The following is an 18,488-nucleotide window of genomic DNA, read 5'->3' as shown; positions in this document are numbered from 1 at the left end:
ATGATAAAGGAGGAAATGCTGGTAAACTTGGGATGGCAGCCTATTAATTCAATTTAAATGCATGCAAAGGCATTTAAATCGCCATTGCGCCCGTTTGGGGTGCGAATCGGATCGTGGCCATTTTCCCACTTGGTAAAGTGAGCATCTGTGCAGACACGCGTGCAGATCGCATTAATGGCCTCACGCCCAATTTTACCAAGTTTTCGCACCCAAAAACAGCACAATGCATGGTAAAATTGGGCCCTTAATATGAATGCCTTCCAGCCAATCTGGTTCACATCAGCATGAAACTGTACTTGTGCAGTTATCTTGTCTAATATGTAACACTATTTTAACTAGTTACCTGCAAAGAAAGACGTAACAGTCTTGGGTGAAAAAATGACCAAAATCTTCTTCAGGAAGGCGTGCAAATTTCTTTCCTTCGAGCACAAAGCCTTCCATTCCATCCAAGTCCTCATTCCACTCCTCCATTAACTGCTCAGCCTGAAGTAAGAAACCGAGACTTAACTACTTGTTGAACAAACTACATCTCATTTACACCAACAAACTGTGAGAAAGGCCAACAGAGTAAATTTTGGAAAGCTGAATACCTCAGAAATATTACTGCCATAATTAACAAGGTCCATGAGCTAGTCAGTCAGCCTTCAAACTGTTCCACTATTCAATTAGCTCATGACTGATCTGTATTTCAACTCCATTTACCCATATCCCTTAATACTTTTACCTGACAAATATCTTCTTAAATTTTGAAATTTTCCAAAATTCCCTCATTCTCATTTTGGAGGAATGAGAGCTCCACATTTCCACTGTCTTCTGTTTAAATGTTTCTTAACATCACCCCTGTAAACAGTAGCTCCGATTTTAATTTTATTCCTCTTGTTCATGACTCCCTCCACCATACAGCTTCCATCTACCTTATCAAAGAACAACACAGCACAGGAAACAGGCCCTTCGGTCCAACTAGCCCACGCCGCCATTTTAACATTGTGAGTGCCCTCCTCTACCTATGACCTTTGTCTACGCCTACTGAGGAAGATTGAGGGAAGACTAATTTCGGGACAATTTGTTACACCAATCAGCCTAAGAGCATGTTTTTGGGGTGTGGGAGGAAACCGGAGCACCCGGAGAAAACCCACACAATCACAGGGAGAATGTGCAAACTCCCACAGACACTGGCCCAAATCCATTTATCTGCACAGCAAACAGTGATAGTCACTGAGCTGTCATGTTGCCCGTCAGATAGTCCAGTTTAAGCGTACACTAACGATGTGAAACACTAGGCAACTCTTGAAACAACATCCAAGAGCAGCCCTCGCACGACCCACCGCGTGTATGCCCCTTGTTGGGCAACAAGGCGGACCGAATCACCTGTGAAGTAAAAAAGACATCAATAAACATGCACAACTTAGACAGACATTTACGGAATCCCCAGAAGCTCAGAAGTAAGACAAGTGAGCCATGAAATATGTTGGAAGGTCCATAGGAATCAATTGATTTCCAGGGACGTCCCAAGGCTCTTGATCTTTATTTAGAACAGACTCCTGTATCCCTCCATCTCTAGTCCGCTCATGTGCCTAAGTAAACCTTAAACAACTCTAGCGTGCCTGCCTCCACCACCCTACCTGGCAGCGCATTCCAGGCCCCCACCACCCTCTGTGTGAAAAACCTCCCTCTAACATCTGAATTATACCTCACCGACCCCCCTCACCCTAAGCCCGTGGCCCCTCGTAATTTTTGTATCCAACCTAGGAAAAAGCTTACCTCTGTTCACTCTAGCTATACCCTTCATAATCTTATACAACTCTATTAGATCTCCCCTCATTCTCCACCTTTCTAAGGAGAACAGCCCCAATTTGCCCAATCTCTCTTCATAACTCATATGCCTTCCATACCAGGCAGCATCCTGGTAAACCTCCTCTGCACTCACTCCAGGGTCTCCATGTCCTTCCGGTAGTAAGGCGACCAGAACTGGACGCAGTACTCCAAGTGTGGGCAAACCAACGTTCTACACAACTGCAACATTAGATGCCAGCTTTTATACTCTATATCCCTCCCTATAAAGGCAAGCATACCATAGGCCTTTATCGCCACCTTCTCCACCTGTACCGCCACCTTCAATGACTTGTGTACTTGCACCCCCAGGTCCCTCTGCATTTCTATACTCTTAATAGACCTACCATTTAGCATGTAACTCCCCCCTACATTATTTCTTCCAAAATGCATCACCTCGCATTTATGTAGATTAAATTCCATCTGCCATTTCTCTGCCCAATATACCAGCCTATCTTTATCCTGCTGTACTGCCTGACACTGCTCCTCACTATTAGCAAGTCCAGCCATCTTTGTGTTATCTGCCTCTTCCAAGTCATTTATGTATATTACGAATAGCAAAGGTCCCAGTACTGAGCCCTGCGGTACACCACTCGTTACAGACCTCCAGCTAGAAAAGGACCCTCCCACTACTACTCTCTGCCTCCTGTTACCAAGCCAGTTCTCAATCCAGCTAGACACCTGTCCTTGTATTCCATGAGCCTTCACCTTTTCCACCAACCTACCATGAGGGACTTTGTCAAACGCTTATTGAAATCCATGTAGACGACATCTACGGCTTGTCCTTCGTCGACCGTTTCGGTCACCTCCTCAAAAAATTCTACCAGATTCGTAAGGCACAACCTCCCCTTTACAAAGCCATGCTGCCTATCACTAATCAAATTGCCACACTCTAAATGCATATACATCCTATCCCTAAGAATCCTTTCCAACAACTTCCCTACCACTGACGTCAAACTCACCGGCCTATAATTGTCCGGGTTATTCCTACTACCCTTTTTAAACAACGGTGCCACGTTCGCTATCCTCCAGTCCTCTGGGACCTCACTTGTGTCCAAAGAAGAGACAAAGATTTGCGTCAAAGGCCCAGCAATTTCATCTCTCGTCTCCCTAAGCATAGGATAAATGCCATCAGGCCCCGGAGATTTATCAGTTTTAATACTACCTAAAAACCCTAACACTTCCTCCCTCATAATAGATATTTCCTCCAACGGGTCTACAACTCCCTCCAAGGCAGTACCAGACAACAAGTCCCTTTCCTTCGTGAATACTGATGCAAAGTATTCATTCAGGATCTCCCCCATTCCCTCAGACTCTAAGCATAGTTCCCCTCCTCTATCCCTAACAGGACCGATTTTTCCTCTAACTACCCTTTTGTTCCTAACATAGAAGTAAAATGTCTTTGGATTTTCCTTAATCCTGTCTGCCAAGACCATTTCATGCCCCCTTTTCACCCTTCTAACTCCCTGTTTGAGCTCCCTCCTACTCTCTCTCTATTCCTCCAATGCTCTCTCCGTTCCCAGTTGCTTAGACCTAACATACGCATCCATTTTCTTCCTGACCAAGTCCTCAATCTCCCTAGTTATCCACAGCTCTCTAATCCTTCCTTTCCCATCCTTCCTCTTAATTGGCACGTCTTTCCTGCAACCTTTTCAGTTGTCCCTTAAAAGACCCCCACATGCCGAACGTGGACTAACCCTCAAACAACCTCTCCCAATCAGTATCTACAAGTTCCTGCCTAATCCGGCTGTATCTAGCCTTCCCCCAATTTAGCACCCTCCCCTTCGGACAGCACTCATCTTTTTCCATTAGTATCCCAAAGTAGACAGAATTGTGGTCACTGTTAGCCACTTGTCCCCCTACTGCAACCTCGACCACCTGGCCAGGCTCATTTCGCAGAACTAAATCCAGTATAGCCCCCTCTCTAGTCAGGCTAGCTACATACCGCTCCAAAGACCCTTCCAGTAAACATTTTACAAATTCCTCCCCGTCCGGACCCCCAGCCCTAGGCACCTTCCAATCCACCCCAGAGAGATTAAGGTTTCCCACTACAACAATCCTATTTTTTCTACACCTATCCAGAATTTCTTTACATATACTTTCTTCCACTTCCCGCGGGCTATTGGGCCTTTTAATCATATCTTTTAATTTTAAGCAACTCAATTAATTGACCATTAATGTTCTCTATTCAATTAAATATAATTTGCATATAAAGTATATATGCAAATTGCCCTCTATTTAATTCCTTTAGCTTCTGTATCATTTCAGTGAATCTGCATCACACTTCCTCCAAGACCCTCCTGAGATGCAATACCCAGAAACAAACCCCTACTCAATTAAATCTAATCACAGCGCAACAGGCCAACATCCTAACCATGCTGGTTAGGATGTTGGCCCTAACCATGGGACCTCTAGATCTCTCTTCAACTGCTCCTGGCTAATAGTTCAAAAAAAGATTATAGTCGATTTGATTTTTTATTTCCATCAATGGCAATTCATTTTAAGGATATTAATATAAAAGTTAGGAGTAGAGTAAGCCATACAATCCCTCAAGGCAGGTCCACCATTCCATAAGTTCATGGCTGATCCTCGATGTCATCTCTACTTCCTGCCTGATACCCACATTCCCTTGACGTTTAACCTTGAATATACCCTGATTGAATATCTACAAAACTATGGGGTAAAGAATTGCAAAAATTCATAATCCTGAGTGAAGATATTTCTCATCTCAGTCAAAAATGTTCATCCCGCACCCAGAGATGATGGCCCCATGTTCTACCCTGTTCCAGTAAAGGGAAATAGTCTTGCATCTACCCGTTCAAGCTCTCTTGCAACCTTTTACATACAATGAAATCACCTCTGATTCTTCTAAACTCGTGACTTAAAGCCCATTTTGCTCAAAGCTCTACAACCCTCATCCTAGTAATCACCAGTGAAGACACTTACGAATTTTATACATCATGAGATCACTACTTTTTCTTCTAAACTCCTGAGAATATAAATGCTCACTCTCTCCATCTCTCATAGGATAGTACTCATCTCAGGAATCAATTTAATGAAGCTTTGTTCCTCTTAGAAATGTATATCCTTCCTCAAGTATGGAGACTAAAGCGATACACAGTATCCCAGATGTGGTCTCATCAAAACTCTATACAATTGCAACAAGACTTTCTCTCTCTTGTATTCAAAACCATTTGCAATGAAGAACAACATACATAACAGAACAGTTTAAGAAGGAGATTGTTTGGCTACAAGGACAGGTAGGGTAAGGATGGATGGGTTAATAGAATAATATGAAGCAGAAAAATGGTGCATGTGACAGATATCAAGTTAATAATACAAGTATTTTGTATCTCTTTGGCAAGGAAGAACACACTGCCAGAATCCTAGTAATTGAGAATATAGATGAGAAAATGGATGGGCTAAAATTTGATAAAGAGGTGGCATTAGAAAAACTGGTTCTAAATTGACTCGCCAACATTAAGGGCATTTAAATGGTCATTGGATAAACATATGGATGATATTGGAGTAGTATAGGTTAGATGGGCTTTAGATTGGTTTCACAGGTCAGCGCAACATCAAGGGCCAAAGGGCCTGTACTGCGCTGTAATGTTCTGTGATCAGTAGAACCAGATGGGATGCATCCATGGATTTTGAAGGAAATAAATTGTGGAGGCACTCATTAATCGTCCGATCCTCCTTAGAGACAGTGCTGATGCCAAAGAGCCAACGAAGGGTTCAAGAATAAACCCAACCATTAAAGGCCAGTCAGCATAACAGCAATGGTGGAAAGATTTTAGAAATGATAATCTGAAAATTTTTGTCCAGGGTAATTTGGCTGACGTGATCTAAATACACTTCCAAAAAAGTGTTTAATAAAGTACCACATATTGGCTTTGTAGCAAGGCTGAAATCCATGGAATAAAAGGGACAGTGGATTCAAAATTTACTGTGTGACACCTAACTGAGGAAAGGTGCAGATGAGGCTCCCCAGAGGTTGCTACTTGAAGCACTGCTTTTCTTTATACATCTCTATGCAGAGACTGTACATCTCTGAATTCTGTAACTAGTTCTATGTCATCATACAAAACAAAATCTAAAATATTTTCTTCTTTGATTGGTGCTGAAACATACTATTCCAAAAGAATGTCTCCGATATGTTCCTTGAACTCATCTTCCAATTTACTTTGTAAGCCAAATTGATCTGTCCAGTTAATAAGATTAAATGCTCCCCATGATTCTTGCATTGCCTTTGTTACAAGTCCCTCCTTTTTGATTAATAATCTGTCCAACGAAATAACTATTGTTCAGGGGGGGCCATAAACTATATTTCCTGGCCCTTGTTGCTTCTCTTCATCCACCCATATGGATTCTACTTGCTGCTCTTCCAAACTATTATCCTCCGTCACTGCAGTCCTGCCAATCTTCATTAGGTTGGCAGGACTGGGCCCCTCTACTCACCTTTTGCACTTTGTCTGCCTTTTAGAAGCATCAGGCACTTGGGTTCCCAATCTTGATGACAGATTTGGTTATGGGCTTTATAGCAACCTCACAATAAAAGGTACTGACCATGACATAAGGAAAAGTCTATGTCCAATATCACAGTTAAGGAATGGCTTATGAAAGCAAATTAAAAGGCTGAGGTGCAGAGAGACCAAGTTGCATAAACGTTTCACATTAGAACCAGGCATCAGGCTACAAACTAATGCTCAAGGTGATGCTTGAAATTACAGAAATCTTGTATACTGGAACCTCATATTCACAAGTTATTCTTGGGGAAAAAAACCTATTAGTGTATTCAGCATTCCAGAAGGAAGCTTTATAGACAATAAGAAAGTGACTGCATTATTGTTAAAGGTACAGCATAGCAATGGTTAATTGATAGACTCCAAGAGTCAGGCCCTTTTTGATAAAACTTGCTTCTTGACCTAAACTTAATGGTCTTAACTGTAATTATAACTAGTACCTCAGAGAGTGGCATTGGTGGCTGTCGTGGCAAGAATAGGGCAGTCAGATCTGCTTTAACCTGATCTTTCTTCTCTGCATCCTTCTTCACTTTACCCATGAGACCTTCTTTCTTTAGCACAGTCTCTGCATTTCTTGTGTAATCCACCTTCAGGACATCATCCCAGTTACGGAATTTAGACTTAAACACCTAGTTTCAAATAACAGATTATGGTGAATAGAAAACACAGTCATTAACAAAATTCTGTCAAAAACAAGTGAACATTGATAGATCACCAATCAGGCGCAGAAAACAGTCACTACGTGCTTGTGCCCTAACTCATACAGTAAACACTGTTCTGATGCAACACTCATTAATCCTGCAGGACTTTGCATGTTAGCAATAGCAATCCCCATTTGGGAGCTTCTCAAGACTAACAAAAACAAAAGCGCAAAAAATCTTTTCCTTTTATCTAATAAAATGACAAAACCACTCCTTACAGACTTGAGCAAAATGTCCAAATGGAAGTTTTACCAACAGCTTCTGCTCCCTCTCACTGTTATTAGTACAGGTACCCATGTCAAATATGAATTCTGGGAACACATATCTTATCAACATAATAACAAAAATATCATTCAGGCAAACTGATTGTTCAAAAACCAGGAAGACATCCAACCCATTAACCTCAATACCTACACCACTTTGTTGAAATCAAGATTCATTGCATCATCACCACTCTAGTTCACTCTTACCCAGGATCTCAAAGCAGCCAACTTTTCATCGCACCTTGCTTCAACTGTCACTTTACTCATTTTTAAATGAATTGTATTTCAGCACCATTAAACTGGTTCCCATTTCTTTCCTGCACATTCCCAACTGTAACCCAAAGCCAGCAAGTTTCCTACTTGACACTCTGTTCCCTCCAGATTTCGGATAACGATAGCATGCTTGGGGCGGTGCAACATGCCACACAACTCCTGACCCAGCTTCAAGGCTGCAGCTCTGACCAATCGTGGAGACTTCCGTCCAATCCAGATGAAAACATCTGACCAGCAGTCTAAAATATAGACGGATCGTGTATCCAAGAGACTCTGGACCTGAAATGAAAAGGGTAATTTTCCTCAATTTGATTTATAGTAACACTATAAGGATGCCAATATTAGACTGGACCTTTAATTGGGTTTAACATCACATAATGAACAAGCCTAGATGTAAAAAGAACACACCCATTCCTAGTCAATACCATCCAAAATTCAAGACCCACATAAGGGAAGAGTTACTGTACCAGTCTCAGTTCTGGCACCAGATCAATCTTCGGCTTCACTTTGTGCTCCACAGAAAGTTTGTAATTAATCTGAGGAAGCTCCAAGTATCCAAGACCCAAGCCAACCTAAGGAAACAAAAGCAATCAACTTTCACTTTTTAAAAATCTATATTGTACGAGTTGTTGTCCTTTTACCGTCTCCAAACACCTTCCAATTCCAGCAGAGTTCTCAATTAAGGAAAACAGTCCTATGCAGGAGCATTCAGTTAAAACTCATCAGTACCACTGCCTCATCAAGAAATATACCTGATGCACTTTCACTCTTCCATAGTTTCAATGTTAGACCAATATGAACATTTCATACTGATACTTCTTTGACCTCAAGCTACTGTGAAACCACAGAAGCATCCGTTTAAACACCCATCCTGGAACATATATAACGTACATGCATTATATTAGAAAAGTATAGTGCAAAACACAAGTTTTACCTGCAATCTTTGCTAAATATAGCTTTATTTCTACTTGCTTTATTAATAAATCTGCTTGATTATTACCTTATAAAGTTTAGGCCGCACTGGTTTGAAATTGTCTACCACGTGACATTTAATTTCCTCTGGTTGTCCTCCCATAGCCTCCCAGAATTCTGGTGTCTCCTGGTTTTGCATCAGCTGTATTATCTCTGCATTTCCTTTTCTCTCATTTTTATTTATTTTTTCAGCAAACAGCCTGAAAGATAGAAAATTCTGGTTATAATGCACTTCTGATAGAACAATGCCATGTATCCAAGAGCAGATCCTTAACAGTGTCCACACCGGGCTTCATATTGTGCAAGTTGCTTCTGAAACTAAAAATATCATAAAACTGAAAAGCCCACATTAAAACAAGTCACATTTGTGTTTCAGTTAATCATGACCAGATTGCATCTTTGTTAAACCTCATACACAGTTTACAAATAAGAGCTTGAGAAAAGACCATTTGGGTCATTGAACATGCGCTTCTAGTTTTACAAACACATCCTGTCCACAATCAACTACAACTCAAAAGCACTAATGCTTTGATATCACTACTGTATCAAATAACTATCATGGATTTTTTAAATCCATCTCTCACATTTAAGTTCATTTTCTCTGGCATTGATGGCCCTGATTTAACTTGGAAGTAATAACTTGGGTTCACTTGATCCATAACACTATGCACCCCAGCAAGATTCCCCTTAATTTTTTTGCTGGGCCAGGAAGCTTAAACTCCCACAATCTCTCCTTGCGGCTGATTCCCTTTACACCTTAATCAATCTTGGTGTTTCTCTCTGCATCCACTCAAGTTTTCCCCATCCCTAGGCGAAAGCTATGCAGTACTCAGGGAACAGTACCGAGCTTTGGTGCTTGCACTCAGTGTGGCCTGGGAGCCTCTCCAGGTGTAAATCTCAAGTCCATGGTCCAGAAGAAATACAAAGCTAGAAAAAAAACAAGGATAAGTGTTAACATCCTGAAGAAACAAAATAATGTAAAGGAAATAACACAACCTTAAGTTATAAAATGAAATCAAAAGTCATTTTTAAGGGATTTAGTTTTAACGGTTCATTCAGGTACTGCTGTCAGCACTGTCTTCAAATTCCAGAATTGCAAAGAAAAGTTGTGATGCAAATGGTAAACATGGAATGCCTATGTTATGGGAGGCAAACCTCTCTGCACAGAACTGCAACTTGTGACAAGTATAGGTGCGGTGGGGAAAATATGGAGGGGAAGGAAAAGGAAAAGAATAATCTGTGAAATTAAGATAAACAAGTCAGGGAGGTGTCAGGTTCACTCCCTAGTCTGTGCTGGATTAGCCAATATTATCTTGTAGAACAACAGGAAAACTACAATTGTGTTTGATGCCTTTCTAGTTAGCAAGGGAAAAAAAATCCTTTAGCCAGGGTTCCATCTTGACTGTAATCCAGCTGGAAAGCAGACACTCTGGGCCCGATGTTACCATTGCATCACACCCGACAATGTGGTAAAGTCAGGTGTAAGGTCATTAACGTGATCCACGCCTGCGTCTGCACAGATTACCACTTCACCGAAACCCGGGAATGGCGGTGATGCGATTCATGCCCAAAACAGGCGCAACAGCAATTTAAATGCATTTGCATGTAGTTAAATTGAATTAATGAACTGCCCACCCAACTTTATAAGCATTTCCCCTTTTACCACCACGTTTGCCAATCTGGAACCACGCCGTAATGGGTCTGCTAAATAAAAGTCTGAATCAGGTGCTCCAGCTGCTGAAGAGCGTGTTTAGAACTTCCAACAGCTCTCTAACTCAGATCAGTGGTGGAAGGGGAGGAGAGAGGCTGGTCAGATCATGCTCTGGTTTGGGGGGGGGGGGGGGGGGGGGGGGGGGGGGCATGATGTGGGTATGCCGGCGTTGGACTGGCGTAAACACAGTAAAAAGTCTGACAACACCAGGTTTTAGTCCAACCTATTTATTTGATAATATACTCGCAAGCTTTCGGGTTAGCCCCTCCGTCGAGGGTGATCATTGTCTGGTGGTGGTGGGGGAAGGCTGATCTTTGGTGCAGAGGGAGGAGGAGATGGGTCAGACAGGGTGTGGAGGGGAGGGGTGAGCAGTGGGTGCGGGGCAAGCAGTGGGTGGGCAGATGGGGCCCTCTGCCAGCGGATCACTGGGGAGGGGAGGGCGCAGCGGTGGCGATCAGTCTGGTAGTGGGGGATGATAAGGGGGACAAGTGGTGTGTGTGGGTAGTCGGGGGGGGGGGGGTTGGATAAGTGGATAGTGATGTGTGTGGGTAGCGAGGGGGGTGGATAAGGGGGACAGTGATGTGTGTGGGTAGCGAGGGGGTGGATATGGGGGACAGTAACGTGTAGGTAGCGGGAGGGTGGATAAGGGAGACAATGATGTATGTGGGTGGGGGGGGTGTGGATAAGGAAGACAGTGATGTGTGTGGGTAGTGGGGGGGATACATAAGGGGGCAGTGATGTTTGTGGGGGTCATCACTCCCACTTTTCACTCCCGGGCCGCTTTCTCTGCTTTCTGTGGCCCAGGAGCGATCTGACATGGGCGTGGATTTTCACATTTTTTTCCAACTGCGCACGCACAGTTCAGAGCTCCGATGATTTCAGCCGTGCTAAGCCCCGCCCACAGCATGAACGGGACTGGAGATTTTTTTTTCAGGCTGAGTGCATATGGAGGCGCCTGAAAGCAGATTTCTAAGTCAGATCTGCATTATGCCCAAATTCAGCACTTAAAATGAAAATGGTAAAAAAAAATCAGTCCCTCCATGTATTGTCACATGATGAAAAGCAAGACACTAAGGGAAGTTGATCTCTAGCACACTGAATTCAATAAAAGCTTGAATTAAATGTCCATGAAACCACTGTCAATTGTTCTAAAAATCCGTCTGGCTCACTAATGTCTCGTACACAGTTTATAAATAAGAACTTGAGAAAAGACCATTTGGGCTAATTCAACACGTGTCTAATTTTACAAACACAGAAGGAAATCTGTAGTGATTACCTGGTCTGGCCTATTAGTCACTTGTCCTCTGAGGTGGCTCAGCAAGCCACTCAGCTGCATCGAACAGCTAGAAAGCCTTATAAACAGCTTTATAAGGAATAAAACTGAACAGACCACACAGCATCGACCTAAGCACCAGGAACAGCAAATTCAGCCCTGTAGATCCTGCAAAGTCTTCCTTACTAACATCTGGGGGCTTACACCAAAATTCAGATAGCTGCCTCAAACTAGTCAAGCAATAGCATACCTTACACAATGTCCCAGACACCACCATCCATGGTTATGTCCTATCCCACCAGCAGATCAGACTCAGCAGAAGTGGCATCACAGTGGGGAGGGTGTTGAGCTGGGAGTCCTCAATGGGAGACTCTGCACATCATGGTGTCAGGTCAAATAGTCAGGGAAACCACCTGCTAATTACCACGTTTTACACCTTTTATCTAATGAATCAGTACTCCTCCATATTCATCAGCTCTTGGGAGGAACGACTGAGGGTGGCAAGGGTACAGAATGCATTCTGGTGGAGGACTTCAATGTCCAGCACCAAGAGTGGCTCAGTGACACCAGTACAGACTGAGCTCTCAAGGACATAGCTGCTAACCTGGGTCTGCCATAGGTGGTTAGGGAATCAACAAGAGGGAACAACAAATTTGTTCCAAGCTGCCTGCCACAGATGCATCTGTCCATGACATTATTGATAGGAGCGACCACCTTACAGTCCTTGGAGAGAAGTCCTGTTCTGACATTGAGGACACCTCCATTATGTTGTGTGACACTACCACTAAAAGGAGCTGATTGTAAACACATGTAGCAACTCAAGGCTGGGCATCCATAAGGCACTATGGGCCATCAGCAGAACTGTATTCAACCATAACCTGAAACCTCATGACCCAGCATATCGAAGAATGCAGGAGGGCATGTCAGGAGCAGCACTGCATCTGCCTACAAATGAGGTGTCAACCTGGTTAAGCAACAACACAGGACTACTTGCATGCCAAACAGCTTAAGCAGCAAGCAATAGTCAGAGCTAAGTGATTACACAACCAATCGATCAGATCTAAGCTCTGCAGTACTACCACATCTTGCCATGAATGGTGGGGGCTACTTCACAAATATCCCCATTCTCAATGATCAGGAGTCCAGCACTACAGTGCAAAACATAAAGCTGAAACATTCACAACAGTCTTCATCCAAAAGTGCCAAGTAAGTGATCCATCTTGGCCTCCTCCTCCCCAACATCATAGGTACCAGTCTTCAGCTAATTCAGTTCATTCCATAGGAAATCAACGAACAGCTGAAGGTACACAATACTATGAAGGCTATGGGTATTGACAATATTCCAGCAGTAGTACTGAAGATTGAGCCCCAGAACTTGCCACACACCTAGGCAACATAACCTGGCATCTACCTGAAATGAGGAAAATCCTGTACACAAAGCAAGACAAATCCAACCCAGCTAATTACCACCATATTAATCTACTCAAGAATCAAAAGATGATGGGAGGGATCAGCAACATTGCTATGAAGTGGCAATTGCTTAGCAATTGATTCATTTTGGTAGGGCAAACCTGAATGTGGATTACAGGGTCAACGGCAGGGTTCTGAGGAATGTGGAGGAACAGAGAGAACTTGGGGTTCATATCCACAGATCTCTGAAGGCTGCCACTCAAGTGGATAGAGCCGTGAAGAAGGCTTACAGTGTAGTAGCGTTTATTAACAAGGGGTTTGAGTTTAAGGGCCATGGGGTTATGCTACAACTATACCGGACGTTGGTGAGACCACACTTGGAATATCGTGTTTAGTTCTGGTCACCTCATTGTAAGAAGGATGTGGAGGCATTGGAGAGAGTGCAGAAGAGATTTACCAGGATGCTACCTGGTTTGGAGGGTAGGTCTTAAGAGGAAAAGTTGAAGGAGCTGGGGCTTTTCTCTGGAGCAGAGGATGAGAGGCGACTTAATAGAGGTTTATATGATAAGAGGGACTAATAGAGTGGACGTGCAGAGACTATTCCTCGGGTGGATATAGCTGTCGCTAGGAGGCATAACTATAAGGTTCATGCTGGGAGATACAGGAGGGATGTCCGAGGTAGATTCTTTACTCGGAGAGTGGTCGGGGTGTGGAATAGACTGCCTGTTGTGATAGGGGAATCGCACACTTTAGGAACTTTCAAGCGGTTATTGGATAGGCACATGGAGCACCCCAGAATTATAGGGAGGGGGTAGCTTGATCTTGGGATTGGACATAGTGCGGCACAACATTGAGGGCCGAAGGGCCTGTACTGTGCTATGTTTCTAATAACCTGCACACTGACACTCAGCTCCCAACCTCACTACAGACTTGGTTCAAACATGTGTTCAAAAGAACTGAATTCCAGAGGTAAGGAGAGTGTGACACTCTTGACTTCAAAGAAGCACTTGGTTAGGTACAGCAACAAGAAATCCCAGCAAAACTGGAGTCAATGGAAATCAGGAGGAAAATGCTCCTCCGGCTGGAGTCATACCTGGCACAAAAGGAAGATGGTTGTGGTGGTTGAAGGTCAATCATCTCAGTTCTAGGACATCAGTACAGAAGAATACTGTCCTAAGCCCAACCATCTTTAGCTACTTCACCAATGGTCTTCCTTTCATAAGGTCAAAAGTGGGGATGCTTGCTGATGATTGTATCATATTCAATATAATTTGCAACTTCAGATACTGAAGTCATCCATGCCCAAAAGCAGCAAGACCAGGATAACATCTAGGCTTGGGCTGGCAAGTGGCCAGTAATATTTGTGTCACACAGGACTAGAAAATGACCATCTCCAACACAAGAGAATCTAACCATTGCCCCTTGACATTCAATGGCATTAACATCGCTGAATCCCCCACTATCAACATTCTGGAGGGTTACAAATCACCAAAAACTGAACTGGATTAGCTGTATAAACAGTGTGGCTACAAGAACAGATGTGGCAATGCCAGCGTTGGACTGGGGTAAACACAGTAAGATGTCTCACAACACCAGGTTAAAGTCCAACAGATTTATTTGGTAGCAAAAGCCAGTAGCTTTCAGAGCACTTGCTGTTCCTTCGTCAGGTGAGTGGACGTTCTATTCACAAACAGGGCATATAAAGACACAAACTCAATTTACAAAATAATGGTTGGAATGCAAGTCTTTACAGGTAATCAAGTCTCAAAGGTACAAACAATGTGAGTGGAGAGAGCATTAAGCACAGGTTAAAGAGATGTGTATTGTCTTCATACAGGACAGTTAGTGAGATTATGCAAGCCCAGGCAAGTCATGGGGGTTACGGATAATGAACCCAAGATCCCGGTTGAGGATGGTTATGTGTGGAACTTGGCTATCAGTCTCTGCTCAGTGACTCTGCACTGTCGTGTATCGTGAAGGCCGCCTTGGAGAACACCTACTCGAAGATCAGAGACTGGATGCCCGTGACTGCTGAAGTGTTCCCCAACAGGAAGAGAACACTCTTGCCTGGTGATTGTCAAGCAGTGTTCATTCATCTGCTGTTGTAGCGTCTGCATGGTCTCCCCAGTGAACCATCCCTCGGGACATTCTTTCCTGTAGCGTATCAGGTAGACAATGTTGGCTGAACTGCAGGAGTATGTACCGCGTACCTGATGGAAGGCATTCCCCACCAAGTACACGGTACGTACTCTTGCAACTTGGCCAACGCTGTCTACCTGATACACTGCAGGAAAGGATGTCCTGAGGCATGGTACGCTGGAGAGCCCATGTAGATGCTACGACAGCAGATGAATGAACACCACTCGACAATCACCAGGCAAGACTGTCCCCTTCCTGTTGGCGAACACTTCAGCAGTCACGGCCATTAGGCCTCTGATCTTCGGATAAGTGTTCTCCAAGGCGACCTCCATGACACATGACAGCGCAGAGTCACTGAGCAGAGACTGATAGCCAAGTTCCGCATGCATGAAGACTGCCTCAACCGGGATCTTGGGTTCATGTCACACTACCTGCAACCCTCATGACTTGCCTGGGCTTGCAAAATCTCATTAACTGTCCTGTCTGGAGACAATACACATTTCTTTAACCTGTGCTTAACGCTCTCTCCACTCAGATTGTCTGTACATTTCAGACTTGATTACTTGCAAAGACTCGCATTCCAATCATTATTTTGTAAATTGAGTTTGTGACTTTATATGCCCTGTTTGTGAATAGAGCTCCCACTCACCTGATGAAGGAGCAGCAAGCACTCCGAAAGCTCGTGGCTTTTGCTACCAACTAAAGCTACAAGAACAGTCAGAAGCTAGGAACTCTACAGGGAGTAACTCACCTCTTGATTTCCCAAAGTACCTTTACCATCTAAGACACACTGGTCAGCAGTGTGATAAAATATTCTCCACTTGCTTGGATGAGTTCAGCTCCAACAACACAAGAAACTCAACACCATCCAGACAAAGCAGCCTGTTTGATTGACTTCCACAAACATTCATTCCCTCCACCACACAGAAAGTGCTGCCATATGTATCATCTACAAGATGCACTGTTAGGATATTTAGACGGCACCTTCAATACTTAGAAGACCAAGGGCAGCAGACACATGGGAACACCACCATTTGGAAATTCCCCTCCAAGCCTCACACTGTCCTGACTTGGAAATTTAATGCCATTCCTTCACTGTCACTGGGTCAAAATCCTGGAACTGCTTCCATCACAACATTGTTGGTGTACATACAGCACATGGATGCACCTTCCCAAGGGCAGTTAGGGATGGGCAATAAATGCTAGCCCAGTCAGTGACGTCCACATCCCATGAATTAATAAAAAATATTACAGCTTAAGAAAACTGGAAGGGGGAAAAAAGTGGCAGAGCACAATGGGTGCAAACTCACACTTCCACAGAGTGTTAGGCTCTTGATTTCCCTAGTCAGAGGGAAAGAAGAAAAAATATTAAGCATCTAACAAGCACACTTGCACTCATTTCCCAACAGCCATTCCACCAACCTGTTTTCCTAAATGTACTAACTCTTGCTAAAATGCAATTCATAGACACAGCCTAACCCCACTCTGAAGGTGCTAACTCTTGCTGGAAGATGCGAGTCCTCTATCCTTCCCACATCCAAGTGACCCAGTTGACTATGCTTTATATGGGAGCCAATACAACATTACAATCATAGAAACCATCACTACTCATAGCTTAGCATCCTGCTCAGCACATTGTTGCCATTAGGAAGTTAATTGGACTAGTAAAACTATGCCCACTTGAATTATGAAAAACACACAATGCAGTCACAGCTTCCTAACTCAAGCCATTTCTGGAGAAAGCACATCATTGCTGGCTGCAGGTCTGTGACTGCTAGCTAGAACATTTTCTAGTGCTGAAATACGAATACAACAAAACGTTGAGTGGAGTTTTCCTGTAATATATGAACATCAAGGTAAAGAAGCTCAGTGTTGCAGAATGATTAAACTACAGCTTGGCTGATTAACATGAAATGATTGAAAATGATAAATCTGAACAGTGTCAAATACTGTACTACATACCGAGGGTCCAAAGACAAGGCTTTAAGTGGAACAGACTCAAGCTTTATATTCTTCTTACCATAGCACCGAAATAGCCTGTGTGGGAAAGAAAGCTTTATAAAAATGGCCTGTAATTTCCTTTATCAAATGCTCCAGATAAGTCAAGAACAGTAAGTTACAACTCGCAAACTGGGGGATTTGTCTCCAGTGAATAAAGCTACTACACCAAGAAACAAGTGCATCCCCAAACTTTGGGGAAAAACACAGGTCAAGTAAAAACTTTAATGAAGTTACTAATAGACATTAAAAAATAATTTAATGGCTAGTTTATAATAGGGTCAAATTGGTGCCATTTACTTAGCTTGAAATTATATTTTGGAAATTCAATTACTGAGAACAGCAACAGACAACTTCCATTTCAAAAAGAGATTTCAGCAATGAAATTGGTTAAATAATTCTAACAAGCAACTGTTTCCATGGGGAAATATTTTTAGAAGATGCTCATTTATGTTGCCACTATAAATTCCTGTGTTCATTATAATAATAATCACTGAATTATGATTTTAAAGTACAAAATACACCTGAGCACCAATTGAATTACATTTCATCTCTTCAACTCATTTGACTTGAAGGTTATACTTGGGATTTTTACTTGCACCTCATGTGCAATACCACGGATAACTAAACATATTATATAATTATATTAACATTCATATATAAAATTCTAGGAAAATACAAGAATCTGTTTTTCACTAGAACTATAAAAACACAAATTTATGCAGGTTACAGATTTGGTCCTTTCAATTTGAGTTCATGGAGATAAGTTGTGACTTATGAGACACTATAGCCCAATAATCAGGATGACTTCTTTAGTTCTCTGCTCAAACCTTGATCTAACCCACAGCAATGTGATCTCCACAAAGTGTAAGATGAAGAGAGGTCCCAAATCCATCCCAACTGGCACACTGATTGAACCCTGTGCTGTTACCATCAATTTAATCCATTCCAGCCGATGAGCCAACCGGTCTTCTAAGGAGTCAGAGCTATGGTGACAGCAGACATTTTTAGGTTCACACTTTAGCCTGGAACTATGAATAGTGATGGTGGAGGCTCCAGTTCCTTTCCATCAAATGGCTGACCAGGAATCATTTCCACTCTCACTGCCTACCACTGGCATATGTTGGAAGGAATGACAAGTTAATATTCAACTTGTTCTGTCACATTACGAACACACCTTCCCTGGATATCAAGATCTGGAGTGGGACATGAAGCAAAAGATTCTGGCTCAGAAGCAGGGACATCATCCCCTGCACTACAAAACCTCTGGTAAGGACTAATGGAACAATTATACTGTGACGAATTAAAAGTGTAAGGCAAGAAAAATATTGCACAACATTAAACCATGTCCTCTAAGTATGGTGTTTTCCTAACTGTGTTGGTAAAAAGCTA

General features: G+C 42.9%; 1 protein-coding gene across 1 annotated transcript in view; it reads right to left on the bottom strand.

Annotated features, from left to right (window-relative positions):
• Positions 1-18,488, bottom strand: part of flii (FLII actin remodeling protein) — a 68,577-nt gene that overhangs the window by 18,234 nt on the left and 31,855 nt on the right. Inside the window, exons 16-22 of the mRNA XM_080206620.1 lie at positions 17,061-17,135; positions 9,409-9,492; positions 8,594-8,765; positions 8,061-8,165; positions 7,681-7,872; positions 6,797-6,985; positions 344-483 (exon numbers count right to left, since the gene is read on the bottom strand). Coding sequence (XP_080062746.1) covers positions 344-483; positions 6,797-6,985; positions 7,681-7,872; positions 8,061-8,165; positions 8,594-8,765; positions 9,409-9,492; positions 17,061-17,135 — 957 coding nt within the window. The remainder of the gene's footprint in view (positions 1-343; positions 484-6,796; positions 6,986-7,680; positions 7,873-8,060; positions 8,166-8,593; positions 8,766-9,408; positions 9,493-17,060; positions 17,136-18,488) is intronic.

This window comes from Carcharhinus amblyrhynchos, chromosome 18 (assembly GCF_965287045.1).
Source record: "Carcharhinus amblyrhynchos chromosome 18, sCarAmb.v2.hapA, whole genome shotgun sequence".
Classification (NCBI taxonomy): Eukaryota; Metazoa; Chordata; class Chondrichthyes; order Carcharhiniformes; family Carcharhinidae; genus Carcharhinus; species Carcharhinus amblyrhynchos.
Note: the sequence above shows the minus strand (reverse complement) of the source record. Positions and strands in the feature narration are given on the sequence as shown.